Source organism: Ovis aries, chromosome 13 (assembly GCF_016772045.2).
Source record: "Ovis aries strain OAR_USU_Benz2616 breed Rambouillet chromosome 13, ARS-UI_Ramb_v3.0, whole genome shotgun sequence".
Taxonomy (NCBI): domain Eukaryota; kingdom Metazoa; phylum Chordata; class Mammalia; order Artiodactyla; family Bovidae; genus Ovis; species Ovis aries.
In genome coordinates, this window is record NC_056066.1 from 75,664,975 (window position 1) to 75,690,907 (window position 25,933).

At 47.0% G+C, this 25,933-nt stretch overlaps 1 protein-coding gene across 3 annotated transcripts in view; it reads left to right on the plus strand.

Annotated features, from left to right (window-relative positions):
* The window catches only part of EYA2 (EYA transcriptional coactivator and phosphatase 2), a 259,545-nt gene that overhangs the window by 171,201 nt on the left and 62,411 nt on the right, over positions 1 to 25,933 (plus strand). For all 3 annotated transcript variants that reach the window (XM_060397087.1, XM_027977274.2, XM_042230227.1), the window contains 2 exons: positions 1,197 to 1,339; positions 9,084 to 9,167. In XM_060397087.1, coding sequence (XP_060253070.1) covers positions 1,197 to 1,339; positions 9,084 to 9,167 — 227 coding nt within the window. The remainder of the gene's footprint in view (positions 1 to 1,196; positions 1,340 to 9,083; positions 9,168 to 25,933) is intronic.

Genomic DNA, 25,933 nt, shown 5'->3' on the forward strand with positions numbered 1-25,933 from the left:
GACTGCAAGGAGATTCAACCAGTCCATTCTGAAGGAGATCAGCCCTGGGATTTCTTTAGAAGGAATGATGCTAAAGCTGAAATTCCAGTACTTTGGCCACCTCATGAGAAGAGTTGACTCACTGGAAAAGACTCTGATGCTGGGAGGGATTGGGGGCAAGAGGAGAAGGGGACGACCGAGGATGAGATGGCTGGATGGCATCACTGACTCGATGGACGTGAGTCTGAGTGAACTCCGGGAGCTGGTGATGGACAGGGAGGCCTGGCGTGCTGCGATTCATGGGGTCGTAAAGAGTTGGACACGACTGAGCGACTGAACTGAACTGAAAGCTTAAAGGACTTGCTTTTAAGATACATACAGAAAATGCAGCAAGCTGCCTAGTGACAGGAACTTAGAGAATTCTCCCCACACACCCCCACTCACCCCAAGAGAGGGAGTTTGATAGCCAGCTACACAGTGAAAAGTGAAAGTTGGTTGCCCAGATGTGTCCGACTCTTTGTGACCCTGTGGCTCCTCTGTCCATGGAATTCTTCACACCAGAATACTGGAGTGGATTGCCGTTCCCTTTTCTGGGGGATCTTCCCAACCCAGGGATTGAACCCTGCATTGCAGGCAGATTCTTTACCGTCAGGGCCACCAGAGGCGCCCAGCCAAATACACATGTGTGTGTTCTTTTCCTCCTTCTGTTGGTTCAGGGATTCTCAGGCCCTAGGGTATATAGACAGTTGCAAGCACAAAACTCCATTCCCTGAAGCTGTAGGGCCCCACCCTTGCCTCTCAGATCCCTGCTCAGCTGTCCCCTTATCCACGAGGTGTCCCCCACAAGTTAGTGGCCCCCCAGCACTCTCCCTGCTCTTATCCGATTCCTCAGTTCTCTGTCACACACGTCCCCACCTGGCATGTTACATGTTTCCTTATCTCTCTGATGTCTCTCTGCTCCCTCTAGATCTGGGTGCTGTGGGAACCAGTGCCTGGAACTATACCTTCGCAGTAAATCTTTGCTGGGTGAATGAGTGATTATGAATGGGCAGTTTAAGGAACTTTTGAGAGTTAATTTTGATCCTACGTGATCTTTGCCTTCACTGCTGCCTTTGGGACCTCCCACTTTGGAGTTAGATGGTTCTGGTATAGTTGTTCACAGGAGGAGACGCTCAGCCAGCTCTCTGACCTGTCTGCCCTTTCCTTTCCTACGCCAGGTGAATATAACACACACAATGGGCCTTCCACACCGGCAAAGGAGGGAGACACAGACAGGCCGCCCCGGGCCTCCGACGGGAAGCTCCGAGGCCGGTCTAAGCGGAGCAGCGACCCCTCCCCAGCAGGGGACAATGAGATCGAGGTAACTCCAGATGCTTCCGCCTGGTTGAGTGAATGTCACGTCCACTTGTGGCTGGAACAGGAGGTGGGGACCAGAGTTCTCTCCAAGTCCCTGGGGAAAAGATGGCCCTTTGTGTTCACAGAGTGCAGTAACAGAGAAAGGTGCCCTTGACGAGAAGGAGGGAAGAATTTGGCCACACGAAAGCACTGTTGACTGGCCAGGCTAGGAAAAATGACCCTAGAGGTGGTAACAACCGGTGAGCTGAGACAGCATCACCTGGGGGCCTGGGAAAACCCAGACTGTGCCCACCGCCAGAGCTTCTAAGTCAGGAGATCTGGGGCAGGGCCTGAGAAGCTGCATTTCCAACAGATTCCTAGATGTTGTTGATGTGGTTGGAGACCACACTTTGAAAACCTCCGGTAAAGATGACATTGGACAGTGGACCTTCCCCATTGGATTGGTGATTCTTAACCTCAGCTACTGGTTAGAGTCACCCGGGGTGCTTTTGAAAATTCAGATGCCCAGACCTCCTCCCAGACTAATTAACTGGACATTGCAGGGAGTTCTAAAAGCTCCTCTAGTGACCCTACTGGGTATGTGCCACTCAGTCGTGCCCGACTCTTGGCATCCCCCTGGACTGTAGCCTGGCAGTCTCCTCTGTCCATGGGATTCTCCAGGCAAGAATACTGGAGTGGGCTGCCATTTCCTCCTCCAGGGGATCTTCGCAACCTAGGGACTGAACCCACGTCTCCTGCATCTCCTGCATTGACAAATGGACTCTTCTACCACTGAGCCACCTAGGAAGCAACAGTGACCCTCCTACAGCTTAGATATTTATCTATCTGGAGATAGGAGGCTGGCTGAAATGAGTTTGCATTGTTTCTGTGATTCTGAGTTTCTCAGACAGTGGCTCTCAGTCTGGGCTACACATAAGAACCTTCTGGGGACTTTCCTCATGGTCCACTGGTTAAGACTCTGCCCTCCCAATGCAGGGGGCCCAGGTTCAATCCCTGGTCAGGGAACTAGATCGCACGTGTCACAACTAAGAATTCACATGTCGCAACTAAGACCCAGTGCTGCCAAATAAATTTTTAAAAAAGAAGAAGAATCTTCTGGGAAGCTTTGAGAAACCTTCATTCTCAAGCTGCAGATCAGTGACTATCCAGATCAATGAAGTCAGAGTCCTTGGGGAGAGACCCAGGTGCCAGTATGTTTACGGTCCCTCGGTGATTCCAGTGCAGCCCAGGCTCAGAACTGCTATCGAAGGGCCGCAGCAGTCCTGATTATAATGAAGCAAGTGTGGGGTTATTGGTCAGGTGCTGACATTTTCCCAGGCAAACAAAAAAGAACAGTGTGCATGAGAGATGGAGGAGACAAGTGAAGGAGACAAATGCCCCCCAGAGTGTGTTAGTCACTCAGTCCCGTCCGACTCTTTGTGACCCCATGGACTGTAGCCCACCAGGCTCCTCCACCCATAGGATTTTTCCAAGCAAGACACTGGAGTGGGTTGCCATTTCCTTCTCCCAGGATCTTTCCTGGCCCAGGGATTGAACCCGGGTTTCCCACATTGCGGACAGACTCTTTACCGTCTGAGCCACCAGGGAAGCTCATGTTATCTGTCTAGCTCATGTTATCTGTCTAACTGTTATCTAAGGGAAAAAATGGGCACAGGCACAAGTTTGTACTTGTTTGCAGAAGGCAGTCATTTGTTGGCTTGAGTGTGCCATGGGTATACATGGATAGTGTTGGCAAAGCCTGGGTCACTGTCTAGGTACCCAAATGCAGCATTATCACACCCCTGTTCACAATCCTGTGCAAATCTGGCAGCTACAAAGCTCAGCTGGCAAACTCAGATATGCTAAGAAATACCGTTTTCATCTTTGCCTTAAAACCAGTGTCATTTGACTCTGAGTCCCCATTCACCCAGGCGGTAGGGAGTTTCATTTCGTTACTGGGCCCTTCCCCCTGCCGGGATTATGTGAGAATCTTAAGGTTCATGTGGTCTTGGAAAACAGAATAATAGGGACTTCCCTGGCAGGCCACTGGTTAAGATTCTATGCTTCCAGTGCAGGGGGTGCGGGTTTGATCCCTGGTGGGGGAGCTAAGATCCCACATATTACACAATGTGGCCAATAAATAAATTAATAATAATAATAATTTTTAACTTTTTTAAAAAGACAAGATAATAGCCTCTGTTGTCCAGTGTGGCTTGGTGGCTGCTGCCTTTCTCATTTTCAGGATCTGCAGTGGTCACTGGCAGTCCAGCCATTCTCTGGGGTCTCCTGCCATATGTTGGGCAGAGAGATCCTTGTGGACACTAAGGACTTTAAGGTATTAGGTACAGTCCTTTGGTTGCAAGCAACAGAAACCAATTCTGGTTACTTAAGCAAAAAGGAATTCACTGGGAGGAAACGGCATGAAGAGGAAGTGATACAACCAAAGTTATGAAGAATATTATCAAAGGCCATGCTGAGAAATCCAGGGAGCTTCAGGGTGCCAGCCCCCACTGCAGAGTGAAACATTTAAAATTCTAACACAATGTCACTCGATGTTTGATTCCAACGAGGCGGCATCCCATCGGCCTGGTCTAGGTCCTCACTCGTGCCCAGATGGACAGTCCCACCGAGAGAGCACGCAATGGGAAAAGAAAACCGGATGCTCTTCTAAGCCAGTGGGGGCTTCCCTGATGGCTCAGTAAAGAACCCATCTGCCAGTGCAGGAGACAGGGGGTCAATCCCTGGCCCGGGAAGATCCCACATGGCGTCGAACAACTAAGCCCGTGTGCCACAGCTACTGAGCCTGTGCTCTGGAGCCTGGCAGCTGCGACTACTGGAGCCCGTGCACCCTAGGTCTGTGCTCCGCAGCGAGAGAGTAGCTCCCGTTTGCTGCAACTAGAGAAAAAGCCTACGCAGGAATAAGACCCAGCGCAGCCAAAAATAAATAAATAAAAGTTCTTTTTTGGAAAGGGGGTGGATGCTGGAGACCCTAACAACAACAAATGGCCAATATTAGGACATTTGATATTTAGCCAGCATTCTCTGGTAGGACGTACGGTGTTTACTGGCAGGGCTGTGCTAGTTAGCCATATTCACTAAGAGAGCAGTGGCAGTTGTTATGGCTGGTGTCTGTTCCGATCATCCTAGAAGCTGTTAAATATTTTGAACATCACTCCCCTCCCCTAGGGCTTCCCAGGAGGTTCAGTGGTAAGCACCCTGCCTGCCAAGGCAGGAGGTGTGGGTTCGATCCCTGAGTCGGGAAGATCCCCTGGAGAAGGGAATGGCAGCCCTCTCCGCGATTCTTGTCTGGGAAATCCCATGGACAGAGGAGCCTGGCAGGCTGCAGTCCATGGGGCTTCAAAAGAGTCGGACACGACTGAGCGACTAAACAACGACTCTTCTCCTGTGCTTGGTCAGCCTCTGGAGGTATACCCAGCCATCTCCTCTGAGAGCTTGACTGCGCTGGGAACCTGCCACAGAGCATGTGTTCCCACTGCTCATGGCACCATTCTCAGTCCAGAGGATTCTGTCCTTGCTTTTCCTCTAATTCTTAAAGCCACCACCTTCCAAAACCAAAGAGACTTTGCACAAACCCTTCAGGGGATTAGGCCTTCGCGAAGAGTTAGAAGAAAATGTACTGGCTCCAGGTTACCCTTGCTTTCTGCCCTCCCAGATGCCTACGGATTTTATACCAGCTAGAAGTTTCAGAGCTATAGAAAATCCCGGAGAGCAACTCACACTTTAATATATTTTTAAAATGTATTAAGTCACTAATGTGGTTTCTGCTCTTGGTAGGGGACAGTGGGGGTGGAGAGACATTTTTCCATTAAGCTGAGAAGAGGGTGGGGTGGCATGGAAGTGGGGGATTATGGGGTGATATTTTTCTAGAAACATCTGCTGCTTGATTCCAGAGTAAGTACCACAGGGCAGGAACAGTTGAAAAGGTGTGAGCTGTGTTTCACTGCTGTGCTTAATATCAGCATAAAGGGTCTGCACGAGTCTCACCTCTTAACTCTTTGGCACTGTTGCTAATGACTGTAGCCCACGAGAGAGAAATTAGGTAGAGAAGTGGAAAGAAGGAAAATTCAGAGTCTGTATTAGTTAAAATCCCTTGACTGCAGGTGCCAGAAACCAACTTGAGCTGGCTTAAGTGAAAAAGCAGAATTTATTTTAAGGATATGGGGATTCTCTTAGAACTTATGAGCCAAAGGGACAGCCAGTGTCGGCAAGATACTGTAACCAGAAGGTGGGAGAGGCCAGGAAACGCATTTACGCCTTCTCGCCCCACGTTCCACAGTGTAGGTGCTAGAATCCCCAGGCAGGAATGTCTCTTCAATGTACAGGTTACTGGGCACGGCTCTCCTCCAGGCTCCTCTCACTCTGTGCTCAAAATCAGTCACTCAGTCATGTCCGACTGTTTGCGACCCTATGGACTGCAGCCGGCCAGGCTCTTCTGTCCATGGAATCTCCCAGGCAGGAATACTGGAGCAGGTTGCCGTTTCCTCCTCCAGAGGATCTTCCCGTCCCAGGGATCGAACCCACGTCTCCTGCATTGGCAGGCAGATTCTTTACCACTGAGCCAGCTGAGAAGCCCTTGCTTCTCACTAAAGCCAAGTCTTACAAAAGCCTTGGATCATGTTTCCCTCTCTCCAACCTCTGTTCCTCTCCCTCCCCAGATTTGCCTGGCCTGGCCTCCAGATCATGTTGCCAGCAACAGCCACCCAAAGACGATGAATTTCTTTCCAGGCCCCAGTTTTGAGTTCCCGAGGAAAGACTTCTGACCCAGTGGGGTTAGGGGGCCAGTCCTGGCTGGGCTAAAACCCTGGTGGGCTAAAAAGTTAGGGTCATCAGCAGAATGGCCACCGCGAACAATATACCCACTAAAAATCTAGGGCAGGGAGATAGAATGGTGGCCTAGTGAGGAAGAGGGACAGACCCTCTTCAGAGGGTCAATAAATTAAGGGAGTCTGCATTAAATTGAAAAATATTCGTTGATTTTTTTTAAAAATCCTCTTACCAAAGTATCTAAGTTTAACTGATCCAACCCAGTTGGATAAATTAGGACTTAGCATATTTAACCCCCCACAGTGATTTTCAAACACTTTTTACCTTGACCTATAATAAGAACAATACTTATTATCATGACCCAGAATATATATACACATAATTGTAAGCAGAGCAAAAATTTCACAAAGTAATATTCAAGTCTACTAATTGTTTTGAAAACCTCTGTATTCATTGATCTTTTTCCTTTGAGGTATTACCTTTCTCTTCACTTTTAAAGGCATTACAGATGTATAAATACAACCCCTGACCCCCCAGAGAGTTTTCCAAGGTGGCCCACTCAAGTTGGTAGACTAAGTAGGTATCTCTGCCGCCAGCTACATAAATGATCAGTCAGCCCTTTTGTTCTTAAAAATAATGATCACCAGAAAAATTAAGAAAACCTACAGTATGGAAAATTATGGCCAAGATAAATGAATAGGATAAATGACAAGAGAGGTAACTTAAGTAACAAAAGAGATCGTAGAAAAATTCTGTTTGGTTTTCTTATCTTGTATCCACAAAATAAGAAGTGCAGGCTAATGGAAAAGAAACAGAGACAAAGAAAAAGCTACTGTAGATTTTTAAATAATAGACTCCAAAGTTTCATAGAAAGGTTAGAAGAGAAAGTTAAAGACATCTCTGAGAACATTTATTAAAAAAAATTATAGAAAAAATATAAGTGATATCAATCCAAAAGGTCTAATTTGACTGTTGGAAATTCCAGAAAGAGAGAACAGTGGGAGAGATGAGAGGACATTATTTAAAGAAATAGGATTGAAATTATTTGTATGCTGAACAGTATGAATGAAAAAAGACTACACCTAGATATATCCTCATGGGATTTGAGAATACCAAACATAAAGAAAAGAGCCTAAAAAACATCAGACTTCTCATTAATCATGCTGGATACTACAAGATAGAGGGATTCTTTCAAAGTTCTAGAGGACATTATTCTGCACTTAGAAGAACTTTACAGCAAATTAAAGGTACGATTAGATTTGTAAAAATGCAGGAAGATTACTTTCTATGTACCCTCTTAGAAAAAGCAACCTAAGGATATACTCAAGCAAAACAAGGAAGAAACCCAATAAGGAGATTTGGGATCCAGAAAACAGTGAATCTGACCCAGAAATACAGTAAAGGGGGGGGGAGGGTCTCAGGATCCTAGCTCTGTGGCAACCCTAAAGATGATCCAGTCCCCACTGGAACATTCTGTCACAGAGGAAGAACATCTTTGATACAGAGGGTGTGGCTAAATTTGAGATTCTAATAAAGACACCATATTGGAAACAGAAGAATTAAATCAGTTAATAAACTCCAGCAAAAATAAAAAGCTATTCCAGACAGGCATGATTCCTATGTGAAAAAAAACTGAGCTATGACATGATTTTAATCAAGATGGAGTACAAGAAAGGAGAATACATATGACCTTAGTGGCAGAAACAGTTTCCTTAAAGTTGTTCTGGAGGGGACTTCCTGGTGGTCCAGTGGCTAAGACTCCACACCCCCAATGCATGGGGCCAGTGAACTAGATCTGGTCAGGGAACCAGATCCCACTTGCTGCAACTGAGAGTTCACCAAACATGGAAGATTCCACGTGCCACAGCTAACACTTGGTGGAGCTAAATAACTACATTGTTGTTGGTTTTTTTTAATAAAATAAAAATAAATGGGCTCCAGAGTTATGACACTGGCTAGAAAAGGAAGTAAAATCCTAGCTGATTACTTGGCTCTTCAGTGAACAGTAATCACAAGATGTAAATAAATGCCCTTTACTGGCTACCAACTTTTAACATCAACATGGAGACAGAGCACGTAAGGTAGAGTTATAAAACCCAACGCACAAACCAGTTTATCCACACTGACAAGGCAAAAGTAAGGCTGAAGCTCAAATACTGGAAAGGGGAGGAGCTAGTGGAACGGGTACGGACACCAATATCCATATTTTCCATATTGAGCTTGCTGTTTTAGCCAAGAGAAAATATCCAGAGCTGATGGGAATTGGAAATAAAGCAGTTCATATATGTGAAAAATATAAAGTTCTGGAGAAACGGGGGAGATTACCATGAGCTAAACCTTCATCTTTCACAATGCCCAGTCTAAAGTGTGCAATCAGGGATTTCCCTGGGGGTCCAGTGGTTAAGACTCCACCTTCCAATGCAGGGGGCACGAGTTCAGTCCTTGGTCAGGGAACTAAGTTCACACATGCTTCGAGGTGCAGCCAAAAATTTAAAAAGTGAAAATAGAAGCACACAAAAATGAGTAAAGTTGGCAAACCAATAAGTAAAAGTAGGTAATTTAGAGTTACAAAGGTAATCACCAGAACCGCTAAAAACAAATGCTCAGAAGTAGCTAGGCTTATGGTGAGCAGTCAACGTAAAATGGCAGTATTTCATTTTGTCAAATGAGTTATACGATTTTTATTGTTGGTTTTGGACTGAATTCCTCCTTTTTTGAGCTTTTATGTGAAAGGCAAGAACAGGCATCTCAGTTCTGGCATCTGTGGGTTGACAGGGACCCCCAGGATTGGCCATCAGAATATATTTTACACAGTGGAGGTTGAATGGGGACTCAAGGACACATCCATGAGTCACATGTTTTAGAAATTAGAGATAATGTTTTTCAAGACATCTTTCTCCTCCCAGGGAGTTAATTTCTGCAGACATCAAGTCAGATGCAAGCAAATGTATTTATCTCCTTTCTCTCCCTCCCTTTCATCCCAGCGTGTGTTCGTGTGGGACCTGGATGAGACGATAATTATTTTCCACTCCTTACTCACGGGGACTTTCGCCTCCAGATATGGGAAGGTAAGAATCATGTTGTCTCTCTCTTTCTCTCTCTCTTTTTTTTTTCAGCATAACAGTCTGTCCAGCTGGTTTATCCTGGGAATTGTGGGGGCAGCTGGTGAGGCAGCTTCTCCAGTGAATGCTGCCCCTTTGCATCAGCCCAGGTTTGAGAAGTCCTATAGAATTTTCCTTTGACATGTGAAAATTCAATCAGCTTCCCCCATTGTCTGCCTTGCCTTTTCTTCCAACACATGAAACAGTCAACATCCACTTGATTGGATATAAGCTTGTAGTCTTCGCCTGTCTCCCTCCTCCTAAGAGGGCTAGGAGATGCTTCAGCCAAACCCAGGAATCCTAGCTGGAAAGTGAGGTAAAGTACTTTTCTTCCTCCCTATTGTTTATCTTAGTATCTCTGGCAGATGAATTTAATTTTCCTCCCATTTTTCTGAGACAAGGGGGAGGCATTTTGTCGGCTCCAACAGCTTTGCAAATGTATCACCGACAAATTATGTCGAGGAACCATCCAGTTAGAATTTCAGGCAGATGCTGTTGGGGGACTGGTGGTCCATGCAAGAACCACCGAAAACCCCTTAAAAATGCAAAAATGAGGGTTTCCCCAGTGGCTCAGTGGTAGAGAATCCACCTGCAATGTGGGAGATCCGGGTTCGACCCCTGGGTCAGGAAGATCCCCTGGAGAAGGGCATGGCTACCCACTCCAGTATTCTTGCCTGGAGAATTCCATGGACGGAGGAGCCTGTCAGTCTACAGTCCATGGCGTCTCAAAGAGTCAGACCAAGCGACTGAGCATGCATGGAATGCAAAAATGAACCCAACCACTAAAACCCAAACCCTGCCGATTCTTTGCATCCATCCTAAGGGCTTGGTATCAACCCCACTGTGGATGCTCCAGATGTCTGCTATCTCTTCCGGGAGACACGTAAAGGTGGGGGGGTGGGGCTTTGGGGGACAGACACAGAATCAGCTCCTCCGAGTTAAGCGACCTGTCGGCAGCTGCTTCCACGCATGAGTGGGAACCAGGAGACTCACCAGCGCCTGGAAAATATTTCTGTTTCTGTTTAGAGCCCAGGAATATGATTTGACATCACCTCATGGCTTTTCCAGCTGCTCGTGTTTTTTATGAGGGTTGTAACAAGCTGGATGTGTAATTAGCAAGATAGATTTATCGTCTGCCGTTACGTTGTAAAGAACGTTAAAATGGTGTTGGTGGTGCAGAAACCTCTCGCCGAGGAGGAATGCCGTTAATATGTCTAGCAGTGCCTGCGGGAAATCCGGCATGCGTTTTTGGAGCGTGCACAGCTTAGGGAAAGGATGGCAGGGTCCAGAGCTGCTGGAAGCAGACTTGGCAGCTATTGCAAAAAAAAAAAAAAGAAAGAAAGAAAGAAAGAAAATGGGCTTTCTCAAAGGGGCTGCAGTAGTGAGATGCCCACCCGGGCTGGGTGTTCTGTGGTTCTTAACCACCCAAATAAAACCATCTCCCCTAAGAACCATTCCTTCACTCTTCTTGCCCTTCAAGAAGTTCCACTGCTTCACCCACCAATTTGGTTTCCTTGCAGGGCTTTGTAATCTTGGGTATGATTTTTGTGTCTGTGTCTTAGCACCACTCTTTAAGCCAAATTATGTTCCTGCTGCTGCTGAAAATTTGAGGGTATGGAAAGCTGGAGAGGGAAAGATTAAGAGATGACATGCAATTGTTTTCCGCGTCTATGTCTCTATTTCTGCTTTGCAAATAGGTTCATGTGTACCATTTTTTTCTAAGGAGGATGGGATGAATTGGGAGATTGGAATTGACATATGCACACTACGTATAAAACAGGCTTCCCTGGTGGCGCAGTGGTGAAGAGTCCGCCTGCCAGTGCAGGAGATGAGAGTTCAATCCTTGGGTCAGGAAGATCCCCTGGAGAAGGAAATGGCAACCCACTCCAGTATTCTTGCCTGGGAAATCCCATGGACAGAGGAGACTGGTGGGCTACAGTCCATGGGGTCACGAAAGAGTCTGACATGACTTGGTGACTAAACAACAATACTGTGTATCACATAGATAACTGGTGAGTATGATATAGCACAGGGAACTCTCCTCAGTGCACTGTGGTGACCTAAATGGGAAGGATATCCAAAAAAGCAGGGATATATGTATACGTATAGGTGATTCAACCCACTCCATTCTTGCCTAGAAAATCCTGTGGACAGAGTAGCCTGGTGCGTTACAGTCCATGGGGTTGCAAAGAATCAGACACAACTGAACAGCTGTCATTTTCATAGCCGATTCACTTTGCTATACAACAGAAACGAACACATTGTTGTAAAGCAACTCCAATAAAAAATATACTCAGTAAAAATTAAAACAAATTACAGGCTCACTCAAGGCGGGGGCAAAGCTCAGAGCTACCTTCTGGGCCCCATGGTACCTGGTCCGTGTCGGTCCTCATCACTAGCCAACTCTCTGCAGCCCGATCACCTGATCACCACCACCTTCCCCTGCAGCTCTCTGGTCTCCACTCTTGCCCTTTCCAGCCGCCTGCAGAGAGGTCATCCTAAAATGCAAGCCTGGTCTCTCCTCTACTGAAAAATTGTCAGTGGCTTCCCTGTAGAGAAACCCTAACCGCAGCCTCCACGGCCCTTCATGAGCTGACTCCTTCCCGTCTCTCCTGCCCCGTTTCCTGCAACTTGTCCAGAGTTGCTTTCTGTCCTCGTAACCTACCACATTCTCCCCCATCTATCCTAGATTTCTCCCAGAATCAGAGCCTGAGGACAGGAGAGAGTGAGTTCTGGTGGTTTAGCTGGGGGGTGATCCTGGGGCGCACTGGGCACAGAGTGGGGAAGTGAGGTGGGGAGGGGAAGGCAGCCTTTACAGGGTACGTGAATATTGGATTGGCCAAAATATTCATTTGGGTTTTTCCATAAGATATTAGCTATTAACAAACAGTAGCTATGGCTGCAGGTAACTAGGGCTCAGAACTGTTGGGGACCTCTGGGAGACTCGGGAACACACCTCAGAGGTGATAGCCCAAGGAGCAAGGATGATGACATATTTATTTACAAATTCCCTTCCATCATGGGTTGAGGGATTCTTCTAGGGGTGTTAGTGCCCTGTCTTGGCCTGCCCCATGAAAACTCTAGGGCAGGAAATCACAGGTCCTAACAGGAAAGAGCCTCTGCTGGCTGAGAGGACCTGGAAGAGGGGCATACTGGAGGTTTCTGCTGTAATCTAGAATGTTCTAGAAAGTTGATGTACTGGGTTAACTCACACTTATCTTTCAGTTCCCATTTTCAGTGTAACTGCCTCCAAGAGGACTTTCCTAACCACGCCCATCTACATTGCATCTCTTCCCATAATTCTTATTTTTCACTTACAATTATGGAACTCCCCAGTGGCCCAGTGATTAGGGGGCTTTCCCAGTGGTAAAGAATCCGCCTGCTGATGCAGATGATGAGGGTTCGATCCTCGGGTCAGGAAGATCCTCTGGAGAAGGAAATAGCAACCCACTCCAGTATTCTTGCCTAGGTAATCCCATGGACAGAGGAGCCTGGCGAGGAATAGTCCATGCGGTGGAGTCAGACACAACACAACTGGCCGACTGACACGCTCACCAGTGGTTAGGACTCCATGCCCCCATTGCTGAGGGCTCAGGTTCCATTCCTGGTCAGGGGACTGAAAATCCCATGAGCCTTGTGATGTGGCCAAAAATTAAAAATAAATAAATAAAAGTAATTATGTCCTCACTCTCTGTCTCCCTTCTAAGTTGTATGTGCCCTGAGGACAGTGCCCATGAACATTTTTTTATCAGCCCACCTAAGCACAGTGCACAGACCAGATTGCTCAATGGCTCTTTGTTGGGAGAATGAATCGGGGTGGTCCTCTAGAATGAAAGCAGCATGATGACAGGCACTTTTTTTCCCCATTTTGTTCATTGCTTTGTCCCCAGAGCATAGAACAGTGCCCCCTACTTAGCAGACATCAAGTAAATATTTGGTAAATGAAGGGAGGAAGGAAAGAAAAGAGCATCAAAACAAAAAATTCCTAACTGGGGGCCACCCGCCAAATTCTGCCTGCAGACATTTGTGTTTTGCCCCTAGAGTGTTAGAAAAAATGTGAATTTGTCGCCAACATTTAAAAAACCAGGAGATTGCACAGACCAAAATAATCGCGATGTCCAAGTCTCCTTGAACACTTAGAAAATCTGGCAATCCTGCATTCCCAGGTGGCAGCAATCAGCAGGAGCTGAGCAGGGGCGGACGCTCTCCAGCCCGTCCATGGCCCCGCCTGGTCTGTTTAACCCATTTAGGGGACCTTCCTGACCCCACTGGCACCTGAGTTTCAACATCTGTCCTAAAATTTCAGAACCACAGAAGTTAGAGCTGAAAGGACCTGGGAGATCATCACGTCCAGTGAGTCTCCATGGGACAGTAGGAGAAACTGAGGCCCAGAGACAGTGAGGTCACCCAGGGGATAACAAGAGGCATGCCTCAGGCTCACGTGCTTCCCTGGGTACTCAAACAAGGTCCAGGGAAAACTAAGGTGAGATGCTCTTAGAGATCCAGGTCTCCTGTGCCATCATCATCCCTCTTTTGGACTCTTCCATGAAATTAGAAGATGCTTGCTCCTTAAAAGAAAAGCTATGACAAACCAAGACAGCATATTAAAAAGCAGAGACATCACTTTGCCGACAAAACTCTGTATAGTCAAAGCTATGGTTTTTCCAGTAGTCATGTACAGAGGTGAGAATTGGACCGTAAAGAAGGCTGAGCACCAAAAAATTAATGCTTTTGAACTGTTGTGCTGGAGAAGACTCTTGAGAGTCCCTTGGACTGCACGGAGATCAAACCAGTCAATCCTAAAGAAAATCAACCCTGAGTATTCATTGGAAGGACTGATGCTGAAGCTGAAGCACCAATACTTTGGCTACCTGATGTGAAGAGCCCACTCACTGGAAAAGACCCTGATGCTGGGACTATTGAGGGCAGGAGGAGAGGGGGGTAACAGAGGATAAGATGGTTGGATGGCATCACTGACTCAATGGACATGAGTTTGAGCAAACTCCGGGAGATAGTGATGGACAGGGAAGCCTGGTGTGCTGCAGTCCATGGGGTCACAAAGAGTCGGACACGACTGAGCGGCTGAGTCAGCCTGTCCCCACTCCTCACCCCCCAAGCCAGAAATGGCTCTTCCGGAACCAGACACTTTGGCTGAGATTGGAAGTCACATCACTTGAGCCGGCCCTGATGGACTCTGAATCCTTACTTGGCTCCCCAGCCTTCCGCCACAACCCCTGATTTATGAGCAGCCCATAACTTTTTAGGATGTCATCATATGTGTCAAAGAGAGATGAGTGGGAAGGCCCAATCTGGTAACCAACTTCAGGGCCTCTCTATATCCATGAATGTTACCAAATGCAATGCTTCCAAAAGTAATTTTTCAGGAAAGGCTCAAACAATGAAAAATACAACTCTTATCTGTACACTAGCCTGTTCGCATGGGGATCAAAAGTTGGCTGCTTCCGGTGGCAGTCTCTTTCACCCTGATCACGGGGGTCTCAGGTAGAATGCCACGGTCAGTCCTTCAAGACTTTGGACAACTACCTCCAGCTCTCCTAGGTGAGTATGGTTGGTTGGTTGGTTTTGCTAAATCCAGCCACTCTAAGAGAGACCCAAAGTAACCATGGCTCAAACAAGATAGAAGTTTACCCCTCTCACCTTGCAGTCCAGGCATAAGCAGTTCAAGCTGATAAGGCTGCTGCACAACTCCAGGGACAATGGCCCCTTCCATCTTGTTCTCCTCCATCCCTGGAGCATTGCCCTCATTGCCAAGGTGAAACATGGCTCACCCCTGCGTCTGCATCCATCCAGTGAGAAGGCAAGCAGGAAAAGGGAATCCACTCCTCTCTTTTTCAGTTTTATTTTTTTCCCTTCTCTTTGAAGGGCCAGATCCAGAAGTTGCACAGATCATTTCTGCTCACATACCATTGGCTGAGAGTTGGTCACATGGCTACCTCTAGTTGCAAAGGAGTCTGGGAAATGTAGTCTAGTCACATGCTGCATTAAAATTCAGGGATTCTAGGATTCTGAGAGGGGAAAAAGGAAGAAGGTATATTAGAGGACAGCTAGCGTTTTCTGGCACAAAGTCACCATGCAGTAAGAGGAAGAACCATGAGAGAGAAAATTGTTGAGGAAAAGTAAAATGTGCTCTGGTCGAGAGACATGGAGGGCAATTGTATTTGTGTGTCTGAAGCTCTGAAGGGAGCTCTGGGCTATAAGCCTGGACGACAATGGAGGGAATACAGAGGAGCAGGAGGAGTGTGAGCCCCATTCTGCAGACAGAGTAACTGAGATACAGAGAGGTTATGAAGTCAGGGTATTCACAGTGGAGCTAAAATACATGGCCTTGACTTTTGGCCCCCAGTTCTTTCTCTTTGTGCTCTTCTTATAGCTGCAGCTACATGAAGCCCGTTATTAATAGCTTATATCAAGCAGGACACAGCTTCAGCACTCTGGAGTGTTTAAACTACAAAGGGAATTTATTAGATCACAATAATTGAAAAGCCCAGAGGTAATGGGATTCAGGTTGGGCTGGATCCAGAAGCTCAGTATCTTAGGACTTGGATCTTTCTGCATCCCTCAGTTGACTTTTTCCATGTGGCAACTCCTTCTTAGAAATCCCAGCTGAAAAAGAAGACCTCCTTTCCAAATTCCAGCATAACTCCCAGGCTTGAATCTCATTGGCCCAAACTAGGTCAAATGCCCACCCATGTATCAAAGTCTGTGGCCCTCTGTAGCCAGCCTAGGTCAGGAGCCTAGCATTGAGGTAACAGAGGAGTAGGTCAGCTCCATCCCAACCACATGGGAGTGAGACGTGTGTCCTGAATGGGCTCTGAAGGTCACGACCCTCTGTACATCCACACCAAGGGCCAGCTTGGTGGCTGTTGTGTTGAGCACCTTCCAGGAAGCAGAAGTCATATCAGTTGTGGTCCCAGCCAAAGGGGAGACTCACTGTTTACTTAGGGAAATAAAGAGCTACAGAGCTAAAATGATTAAGGAATGATTCAAAACAGAGTGATTGAATTTAAAACAGAAACTGGGCTCTCTTCCTGTTCCCAATCAGGGCATGTGCTGCTCGAGGCTGTCATCTCTCCACTTCCTTTCCGTCTCTTCCCACCCAGTACTCACAGCCAGAGCATCCCTTTGGTGGCTACACCTCCTCGCATCTTGTGGATCCATTAGAGGTTCCCCGGAGAGCCAGAGCTGCCAGTGATCGCCGCCTCTTTCTTAACCTCTCCTCCGGTCCCACCTCCCCTCCGGCCCTGAACTCTGTTATTTTTCCAGCCGGGACTAGACATATGCAAGGTGGTCAGGAGCCTTTGCCTGTGGCCAGGAAGAGCTCATAGGGAGGACTGGCGAGCAGCTTTCTGGGTTCACAGTGGGTCGGCCCCGACTCCCTCTTTTGTGCCTTGCCTTCCAGGCTGCTCAGTACCAATTGGAAGCTCAGCTCTAGGCCCAGTTGTGGGTATGTGTGTTTTAGTAACAGCTTATTGAGATATAATCCACATACCATAAATCTACCATTTCACTGTGTACAATTTTATTAGTTTTTAGTATATTCACAGAGTTGTGCGACCGTCACCAGCATCTAATGTTAGATCATTTTCATCACCCCTAAAAGACAGCTCAAACCCTTTAGTAATCACTCCCCATTTCCTCCAGCCCACCCCCACCCCCAGCCCCTGGTAACCACTAATCTGCTTTCTGTCCCTATAGATTTGCCTCTTCTGGGCCCTTCTTATAAATGGAATCACACAACATGTGGTCTTCTGTACCTAGCTTCTTTCACTTAGCATAATGTTTTTAAATTATCCGTGTTGTACCATATATCAATACTTCACTTTTATTGTCATATAATTTTAGTGTATGGATATACTTCATTTTGTCCATCCATTCATCACTTGATGGACAGTTGGGTTTTTGCCTATGATGAATAATGCTTCTGTGAACATTTGTATACTAGTTTTTACATAGACATATGTGTTCGATTGGAGAAGGCGATGGCACCCCACTCCAGTACTGTTGCCTGGAAAATCCCATGGACAGAGGAGCCTGGTGGGCTGCAGTCCATGGGATCTCGAAGAGTCGGACATGACTGAGCGACTTCACTTTCACTTTTCACTTTCATGCATTGGAGAAGGACATGGCAACCCACTCCAGTGTTCTTGCCGGGAGAATCCCAGGGCCGGGGGAGCCTGGTGGGCTGTCGTCTATGAGGTCGCACAGAGTCGGACCCGACTGAAGCGACTCAGCAGCAGCAGCATGTGTTCAATTCACTTGGGTATATACCTAGGATTGGAATTGCTGGGTAGTATGGCAACTATTTGTTTAAACTTTGAGAAGTTGACAGACTCTTTTCCAGAGTAGTTGCACCACGTTGCACTCCCATAAGCAAGGTATAAGGGTTCCAATTTCTCCACATCCTCACTAACGCTTGTTACCATCTGTCTTTTTGGTTATCGTCCTCTTAGTGGATATGAAGTGGCATCTCGTGGTTTGGGTTTGCATTCCCCTGATGACAAACTGTGCTGACTAATGACTAATGTTTTCATGTGCTTGTTTGGCTACTTGTAATACCTTCTTTAGGGCGGCCCAGGTGGCCCTAAGAATTCTTCAGTTGCAAAGAATTTGCCTGCCGAGCAGGAAACGCAGGTTCGACCCTTCAGTCGAGAAGATCCCCTGGAGAAGGAAATGGCAACCCACTCCATTATTCTTGCCTGGGAAATCCCATGGACAGAGGAGCCTGGTGGACGACCGTCCATGGGGTCACGAAAGAGTCAGACACGATTTAGCGACTAAACAACAACAAATATCTGCTTTATTACCTAACAAATCCTTTGCTGTTTTTTATCGAAATATAGGCGATTTACAATATTGTATTAGTTTCTGGTATATAGCAAAGTGATTCAGTTACACATATATTCTTTTTATATTCTTTTCCATCACTTTATTTCAAGATATTGAGTATATTAATAATTCCTTGTACTGTAGAGTTGTTGTTTAGTTGCTAAGTCATGCCTGACTTTTTTGCAACTCCATGGACTGTAGCCCGCCAGGCTCCTCTGTTCTTGGATTTCTCAACAAGAATGCTGAAATGGATTGCTATTTCCTTCCTAATCCCTTCCTGAGGGATTGAACTGTTTTTCAAGATTTATTCAATATCTTGAAATAAACTAATGGAAAAGAATATATATGTATAACTGAATCACTTTGCTATATACCAGAAACTGGTACAATATTGTAAACCAGCTCTATTTCAATAAGAAAACAGCAAAGGATTTAATAGGTATTTCTTTAAAGCAGATATTTGTTGTTGTTTAGTCGCTAAGTTGCGTCTGACTCTTTTGTGACCTCATGGACTGGTGTCCACCAGACTCCTCTGTCCAGGGGGTTTCCCACCTTGGCAGGCAGAAAGTCTCCTGCCTTGGCAGGTGGATTCTTTACCACTGATCCTCCTGGGAAGCCTTGTGCTATACAGTAGGACTTTGTTATTTATCTGTTTATATATGTAGTAGTTTGTACCTGCTAATCCCAAACTCCTAATTCATCCCTCCCCTTTGGTAACCATAAGTCTGGTTTCTGTGTCTGTGAGTCTGTTTCTGTTTTGTAAATAAGTTAATTTGTATGTTTTAGATTCCACATATTAGTGATACCATGCAGTATTTGTCTTTCTCTGTCTGACTTACTTCACTTAGTATGGTGATTTCTGGGTCCATCCATATTGCTGCAAATGTCTTTATTTCATTTTTGTATGGTTGACTAGTATTTTGACACACACGCATATCTTCTTTTATCTAGTCGCCTGTCCATGGATCCTTTGCCCATTTGCAAGTAGTTTATTTGTCTTCTATCATTGAGTTGTAAGAGTTCTTTACACATTCTGGATAACACATCATTATCAGATACGTGATTTGTAAATGTTTTCTCCCTTTCTGTGGGTTGTCTTTTCACCTTTTTGATGATGTCCTTTGAAGTATATGAAATATTGCAGGGAGAAAGGGTTTAAATGAAAACTTTTTAAAAGTGGCCCAGGAAGGAGCCCTCATGGAGAGGCTAAAATTTGAATAATGACTTAAAAGGAACTGGAGGAACAGATATCTGCCGTAAGAGCAAGAGGAAACAGCAAGTGCAAAGGCCCTGAGGCAGGAGTCTGCCTGATGGACTTGAGGGACAAAAAAAAGCTAGCATGTTTGGAGCACAAGTCAGGGGAAAAATAGTGACTCAACTCGCTTTTCCCCTTGAGAGGGAGCCGTGAGGTTTGAAACAGAGAAAGGACAGACAGGGTGTTAGTTATATTTCTAAAGAGTCCCTCTTGCTGCTCCCCAGAAAAAGGGGGTGGCCTGGCTGGAAGCAGAGAGACCAGTGAGGGACTGCTGGAGCAGTCCAGCTGGAACATGATGGCTGTATGGACCAGAGTGGGTGAGATGCCGGAAGATGAGAAGCGCAGCAGCCTGGATACACTGTGAAGGCAGAACCAACCACACACAGTGTAAAGCGAGTCCTTATTCCCACCCGCTGGGCTTCAGAGATGTCTTACTCACTGTCCTTGGTCTCCCTCTAAAGGGACCTGATCTCTTCTCCCTCTATTGCCAACTAGCAAATTCCTCTTGAAAAAATCTCCCCCTTTATTTTTTTTGGCGGGGTCGGGGGGGCGGGGCACATTCACCGTATACCAAGTACTCTGCTGCTGTGAACATGTGTTTTTTGGGTTTGGGTGGGTTTTTGTTTGTTTGTTTGTTTGAGTTGAACCTAAGTGCCAGCATTGAGTTGTTCACACTTTGCCCGCACAGGCCTCTTCCTTACATCACGTGGGCACATGTATGTTTCCTTGGAGGCGCATTTGGACTCTCCCTGCTCCCCTCCTTGTAGTTCATTGCTACCATGTTGTGTACTTTCCTGTAAAGTATGTATTACCTTCCTGTGTGCGTTTATTCCTTCTGCCTGTAGGTGGCGTTGTTTGGGTAGCCCCTGTTTCTTCCCTTTCTCTGCACTGTGGTCCCAAGTCCTTCCGCGTGGCCGTATGCCCTGCTCCGTCGCCGTAACTCAGTGGTCTTCGGCTGCAGGTGACTTTGCCCCCAAAGTGACATTTAGCAATGTCAACCGCTCTCGGCTGTGGCGACTTGGGGTTTCTTACTAACACCTAGTGGGTAGAGGCCAGGTATACCGCTAAACATCCTACAAGGCTAGCGGTCCCCAACTTTTTTGGCACCAGGGACGGGTTTCATGGAAGACAGTTTTTCCACGGACCAGGGTAAAGAGGATGGTTTCAGTCACATTACATTTATTGTGTACTTTATTTCTATTATTATTACATCAGCTCCACACACCGCCCCGCCCCCATCATCAGGCATTAGATCCCAGGGGTTGGAGACCCCTGCTGTAACGCAGTGGACAGTCCCCCACAACAGAGGATTCTCTAGCGCCAAATGTCCTTAGTGCTGGGGTTGCGAAACATCACATCCATCTGCTGCTCTGAGTTCCAGGGTTCCCCGTCTTCCTTATCCCCTCCCTGCAGGGAGGTCACCCAGGGTCCACCAGCTGCCCACCAGCACAGAGAATGCTGTGACAAGCATCCTTGCCTCTGAGCTTTATACCACTAACCTATAAGGCAAGACTGTTCTATTACACCCATTTCTGGGAAGACTGAGGCTCAGTAGGGCAGCATGATTCAGCCCAGGTCATCCACCTTGAAAGAGATGAGAGCCAGAAGGCAGCCCACTGCTCTAGTCAGTATCTAAACTGCATCCCCAGTGATCCAAGTGAATGTCCTCAGGGTGCAAATTACAAGCCATTGGAGGGACTTCCGTGATGGCCCAGTGATTAAAAATCCACCTTCCAATGCAGGTTCAATTCCTGGTCAGGGAACTAAGTTCCCACAAGCTTCGAGGCAGCTAAGCCCACACCGCAACTAGAAAGAAGCCGGTGCACTGCAATGAAGAGCCCACGTGCCACAGCTAAGGCCCAACGCAGCCAAATAAATAGTTTTTAAAAAGAAGAACTTCCTTTAAAAAAAAAAAAAAAAAACCAGTGGCATGAACTCATCTGCTTGACTGGGCTCCAGGAGCACACAGACTGGATCTGATGTCTTCATAGCTTCATCCCCTGGCAGCCGACAGTTCCTGGCACATCCAGTTGATAAATATTTGTTGAATAAACAAATAAATAAACAGCTCATGGGTAGGGAGTTTTCGGTGTGTGTGGTTGTACACACGGCAGAAATGAGATTCCAGGGTGTCTGCCCTGCAGGGAACAAACAACCACATGCTTGACAAGATAGGGGGCTGTCAGCATCGATCCGAGGCCAAGATGCTGGGTGCCAACCTGGCCTGACCTCACCCAGAGCTGGGCCCACAGCAGGAGCTCAGCAAAGGCTGTGGAAAGTTGAGTAAGCGGCCCCTCCAGGCAGGCTTGGGGCCAGGGACTCTTTGGCAGGTGGAGGACCTGGGATGGAGCCAGGTGACCCTTGGTGCCTGAGCAGACTCCAATCAAGGGCGTCTCTCCACGTCACCCATTTAAAAGAGCTAGCCCCTGCTCAATCTGAAGAAATTAGAGATTTCAAACTGGCAATGTGGGGGCCAGATCGGGCTTGAAGACAGGTTGGCCCTCTGGCATTTCCTTCAGTTCTCAATTCATTGCCAGTATTTTAAAATCTAGATGTCTCCCTTCTCTTGGAAAATAGGAAGATCTGGCAACACCAGGCCTGAGTTTTCAGAGTGGAGACCCCTTGGCAGGACGTGTGCCCTGGGGTTCATCCCTGCCCCCTTCTCTCCCTGGAGTCACTTACCTTCCCTGGGCTGTGGGTTGTGGCTCCGTGGTGCCTCGTTTGCACCCACAGAGGCATTTACATTTGTGCCCTGCCAGCGCCAGGTTGCGCCCAGCCTAGGTGGGATATGCAGGGCAGAGGTTACTGGTCCCTGTGCCCTCTGTGTCCTCTGCATGGACTCTAAGACATGTGGGTCCCTGCTTCCCTCCAACCAGATTCCAAGCTTTGTCAGGTGGCTCAAAAACGATGCCTTTAGGACCTCCCACCCCCACAAAATGCAGGCTGCTACTTCCCAAGGATCTTCTGTTCCAGGAATCCGTTATCATGACTGCGAATTCTGTTCACTCAGTGTGGTTTAAATGCCACCCTCTCCTCTCCTCCAACAAAGAAAAGAGAAGCAGTGCTATTATCCAGGGTCCCTTCCTTAGGCGGGTCTGCCTGGCCTTCCCAACTGGTTAGAAACGGCCTCTTGAGATGACAGCAGGCTTCCCATAACACATTTCTTGGTGTGATTATTTGATGATAGAATAACATCACTATTATTCTATGATTGTTCAATGGCGGGGACTGAATTTCCATTGAAGTAGATGCTGTTAATGCCTCATATCTCTCACCACAGCCCTCCCCATCCCCACAGGCATGATGGGTTCCCTCTGTAAGAACCTGTGACACTCTGGGGTGCAGTCTCCCACGTGTCCCCAGAAGGGCAGAACCCACAGCAGCACCCTGCTTATGGACCTGCCCTTGCTGTTCCTCTGCCCCCCCACCTCCATTCTTGGTCACCAGGGCTTCCTGGGGTCCCCTCCCAGATAAACTGCTTGACCTGAATCTTAGGCTCAGCATCTGCCTCGGGGGGAGACCCAAACTAAGGCATTAAGGATGCCTGGATGTTCAGACATCTTCATGATGGGTTTCTTATAGGAACTGAAACTCCACATCGCCGGACCCCTGTTGTAACATAAGCCCTCCTGGCCCCTCAAAGTGTGGTCCAGGGTCCGGCCTCATGAGGGAGCTGTTAGAAATGCAGTCTCGGGTCTCAACAGCAGAATGGACATGTCGACTGGACATCTCCACACCTTAGTCTGTGAAGCAAGATGAGAGCCATGCATTCCCTGGTGACGGCGTTTCTCGTGGGTCCTGCCAGCCTGCCAGCCTCTTTGTGTATCTAGAAGAGGCTGGGCAGACAGAGCCCAACCAGGTCTTGGCTCTACACATCTCTGCCTGGGGCTCCCCTGCCCTCTCCAATCAGCCAGTCCTCCTCCCCCATCTCTCAACCGGTGTAATTACGTGATTCCGGCTTGGATTCCGGAATCCAATACCCAGCACGGTGCCATCAGGATTCAATCAGATCCAGTTGGCGAGACACGGCTTGGCCTGTCCCTTACTGCTTTACAAACTGAGAAGAAAAAAAAAAAAAAAAACCTGCTTTTATGACCCAGCAGTTAAAAACTGTTTGTAGAAGTTGCTAAGGTTCAAATCAAAAGTGCCCTCCCTAGAGGGCGATTAGTTAATTTCAGGGGAGCACAGCTTCTTTTCTTTTCTTTCTTTTCTCCCCTTCTACCTGGAGATGTGGGTCTAATTCATTTCTGCCCTTCAGACATCGAGAACGCTCCATCCTTGGACAAACACAAGCCAAAGTGCTTAAGGACATCTGTTTATTTTATTTCTTTAATGAGAAAACCTTCCAATTTCTCCGGGCTCAGCTGTGTTTATTTACATTGTGTTAACCATGTGAGGCCAGCACCTTGGATGTTTAAAGGCCTGGCTGGGGCCCTTGCCGCGGTCTCCAGCTCTGAAATGGAGTCAGCCCAGCCCAAGGAAAACAGAGTCCTTGGAACTCTATAAAATAGATTTTCAAAATAAATACTGCCTAATTCACTCAGTAGATGTGGATTAAGTCAAGATGAATACAATTTGGAAAGGATTTTCTGAGGAAGTCGGAGATTTCTTTCCCCCACTGGGGGTTAAACCTTGTATTTGAGTCTCTGCGCCCACCCCCACCTCCCGCTCCAACTTCCCCGACTTCCCCCGCCACCACCCCCACACCCCGCAAGCTCTCTTTTCAGTTAGGTAAAGGGTATTTAGTCTTTGTGGCTAATAAAGAAATGATGACTTCGATTGGCCTCCTCGAGCCATGATTCCTTTCTTTGCAGGACTAGGAAGAGTGACCTAACTAATCGCTGTGTTCTATCTGGGAAGGGCAGGACGCGAACATCTGCCCTTGTCATTCCGGCGGGGGTGGAGGAGGAAGAGGTGGGAAACGCTTTCAAAGATGTCCTCGAGGTGAATGACAGTTGGAGGGGCCGTGGGCAGGGGGGTGGGACCCTTTGTAGCTTTAATCCCCTGTAATAGTTCTTCCCTGAGCCACTGGGCCTCCATGCCAAGTGCCTCTGCTTATGTATTTTAGAGCATTAAAGGATTATTTTCAACATAAAATATATTTCAGAGATGGTTCGGGGTTGTCAGAAAGGTGCTCATTAGCAGAGACTTTCTTTGAAGCCCCAGGCTCACTCTGCTGGGAGACAGACCATTTCTACTTTGGCGGAGGGTTTCTGAGCTAGTTAAGACTCCTGAGTATGCCTCATTTTCCGCCCCCAAATTGAACAAATGCGACTGCTTTCCCAGACTTTGGCCAGTCTTTTTTTTTTTTCGTCTAGCCTCACCTTTCACTGAATGCTGCAGGGCACCTGGAAAAAAAAATCATAATAATGCTAATCATAATAAGAGGGAGTTAAATCTCCTGTGCAAAACCTACAAATTGTTGGTCGGGTTAGAATGAGAAGCTCTTTTGTCTGCTATAAATATAGGGGTGCTGCTCACAACGATAAGTGGTGGGGAAAAAAATCCCAGGCACCCTGCGAACCTGAATAATGGGAACAATTTTCCTTTACACTTAACTAGCAGGTTGAGAGGCCTTCTCTCTCAGCGTCCCCCAACCCCGTACTTTTTTTTACGGTATTTATTTCCGGACAAAAGGGCCCCTGAGCTGTCCAAAGATCTCAGCCCTTTCCATGGGCCTTGGGTGATGAGGGTGTCTGTCCATGAGTGGCAGGAAGGTGTCAGGGCGGTTGTATGGGAAGTTAATTTTGACAGGGAGAGAGGAGGTTCCCCCCACCAGGCCTGCTCCCCACACTTCTGTGAATTCACGAATTTGTGGGCCCTTCCGATGGCAGAGAGGGAAAAGTACTGTGCAAAGTCCCCGATGGGGCCTAATTCAGAGGAGAAATATGCAGTGTAAGAATCTCTTTGGAAATGTCCATCAACAGTTGAATGGATAAACACATCCTTGGATAGTCATACAATGGAATATTTTCAGCCATAAAAAGGAATGGAGAACTTAATACGCACTCGATGTGGACAGACCCCAAAAACATTATGCTAAAGGGAAAGAAGCCAGGCACAAAAGGTCATACGCTGTATGTTTCCATTTATATGAACTATCCGGAGTAGGTAAGTCCATAGAGGCAGAATACAGATTGGTTGTTACCAGGGACCGGAGGGGAGGACGGATGGAGAGCAGCTTCTTCATGGGTGTGGGGTTTCCTTTGGGGGTGATGAAAATATTTTGGAACTAAATAGAGGTTTGCTCATCTGTAAAATTGGAATAACAGTTCCTGCCCCACTGACCTCAAAAGACCAGTCCCGGAATCATCTGATGTTTCCCTAAAAGCACTCTGGGTGCCGTTAAAGGAATGCCAAACTGCCTGAGCTGGTAAAAGATGAACTTTTTTTTTTTTTAACTTGAAAAATGAAGGTTTGTGTGTTTTTTTTTTTTTTTAAGTACTCTCCTTATCTGGTTTTGGTGTCCAGGTGATAATGGCCTCAAAAAAAAAAAAAAATGAGTTGGGAAATATTGCCACCTCTTCTATTTTCTGGAAGAGCTCGTGGTGAATTGGTGCTATTCTTCTTGAAATGCTTGGTAGAATTCTCCAGTGAAACCATCTAGACCTGGAGATTTCATTTTTCAGGA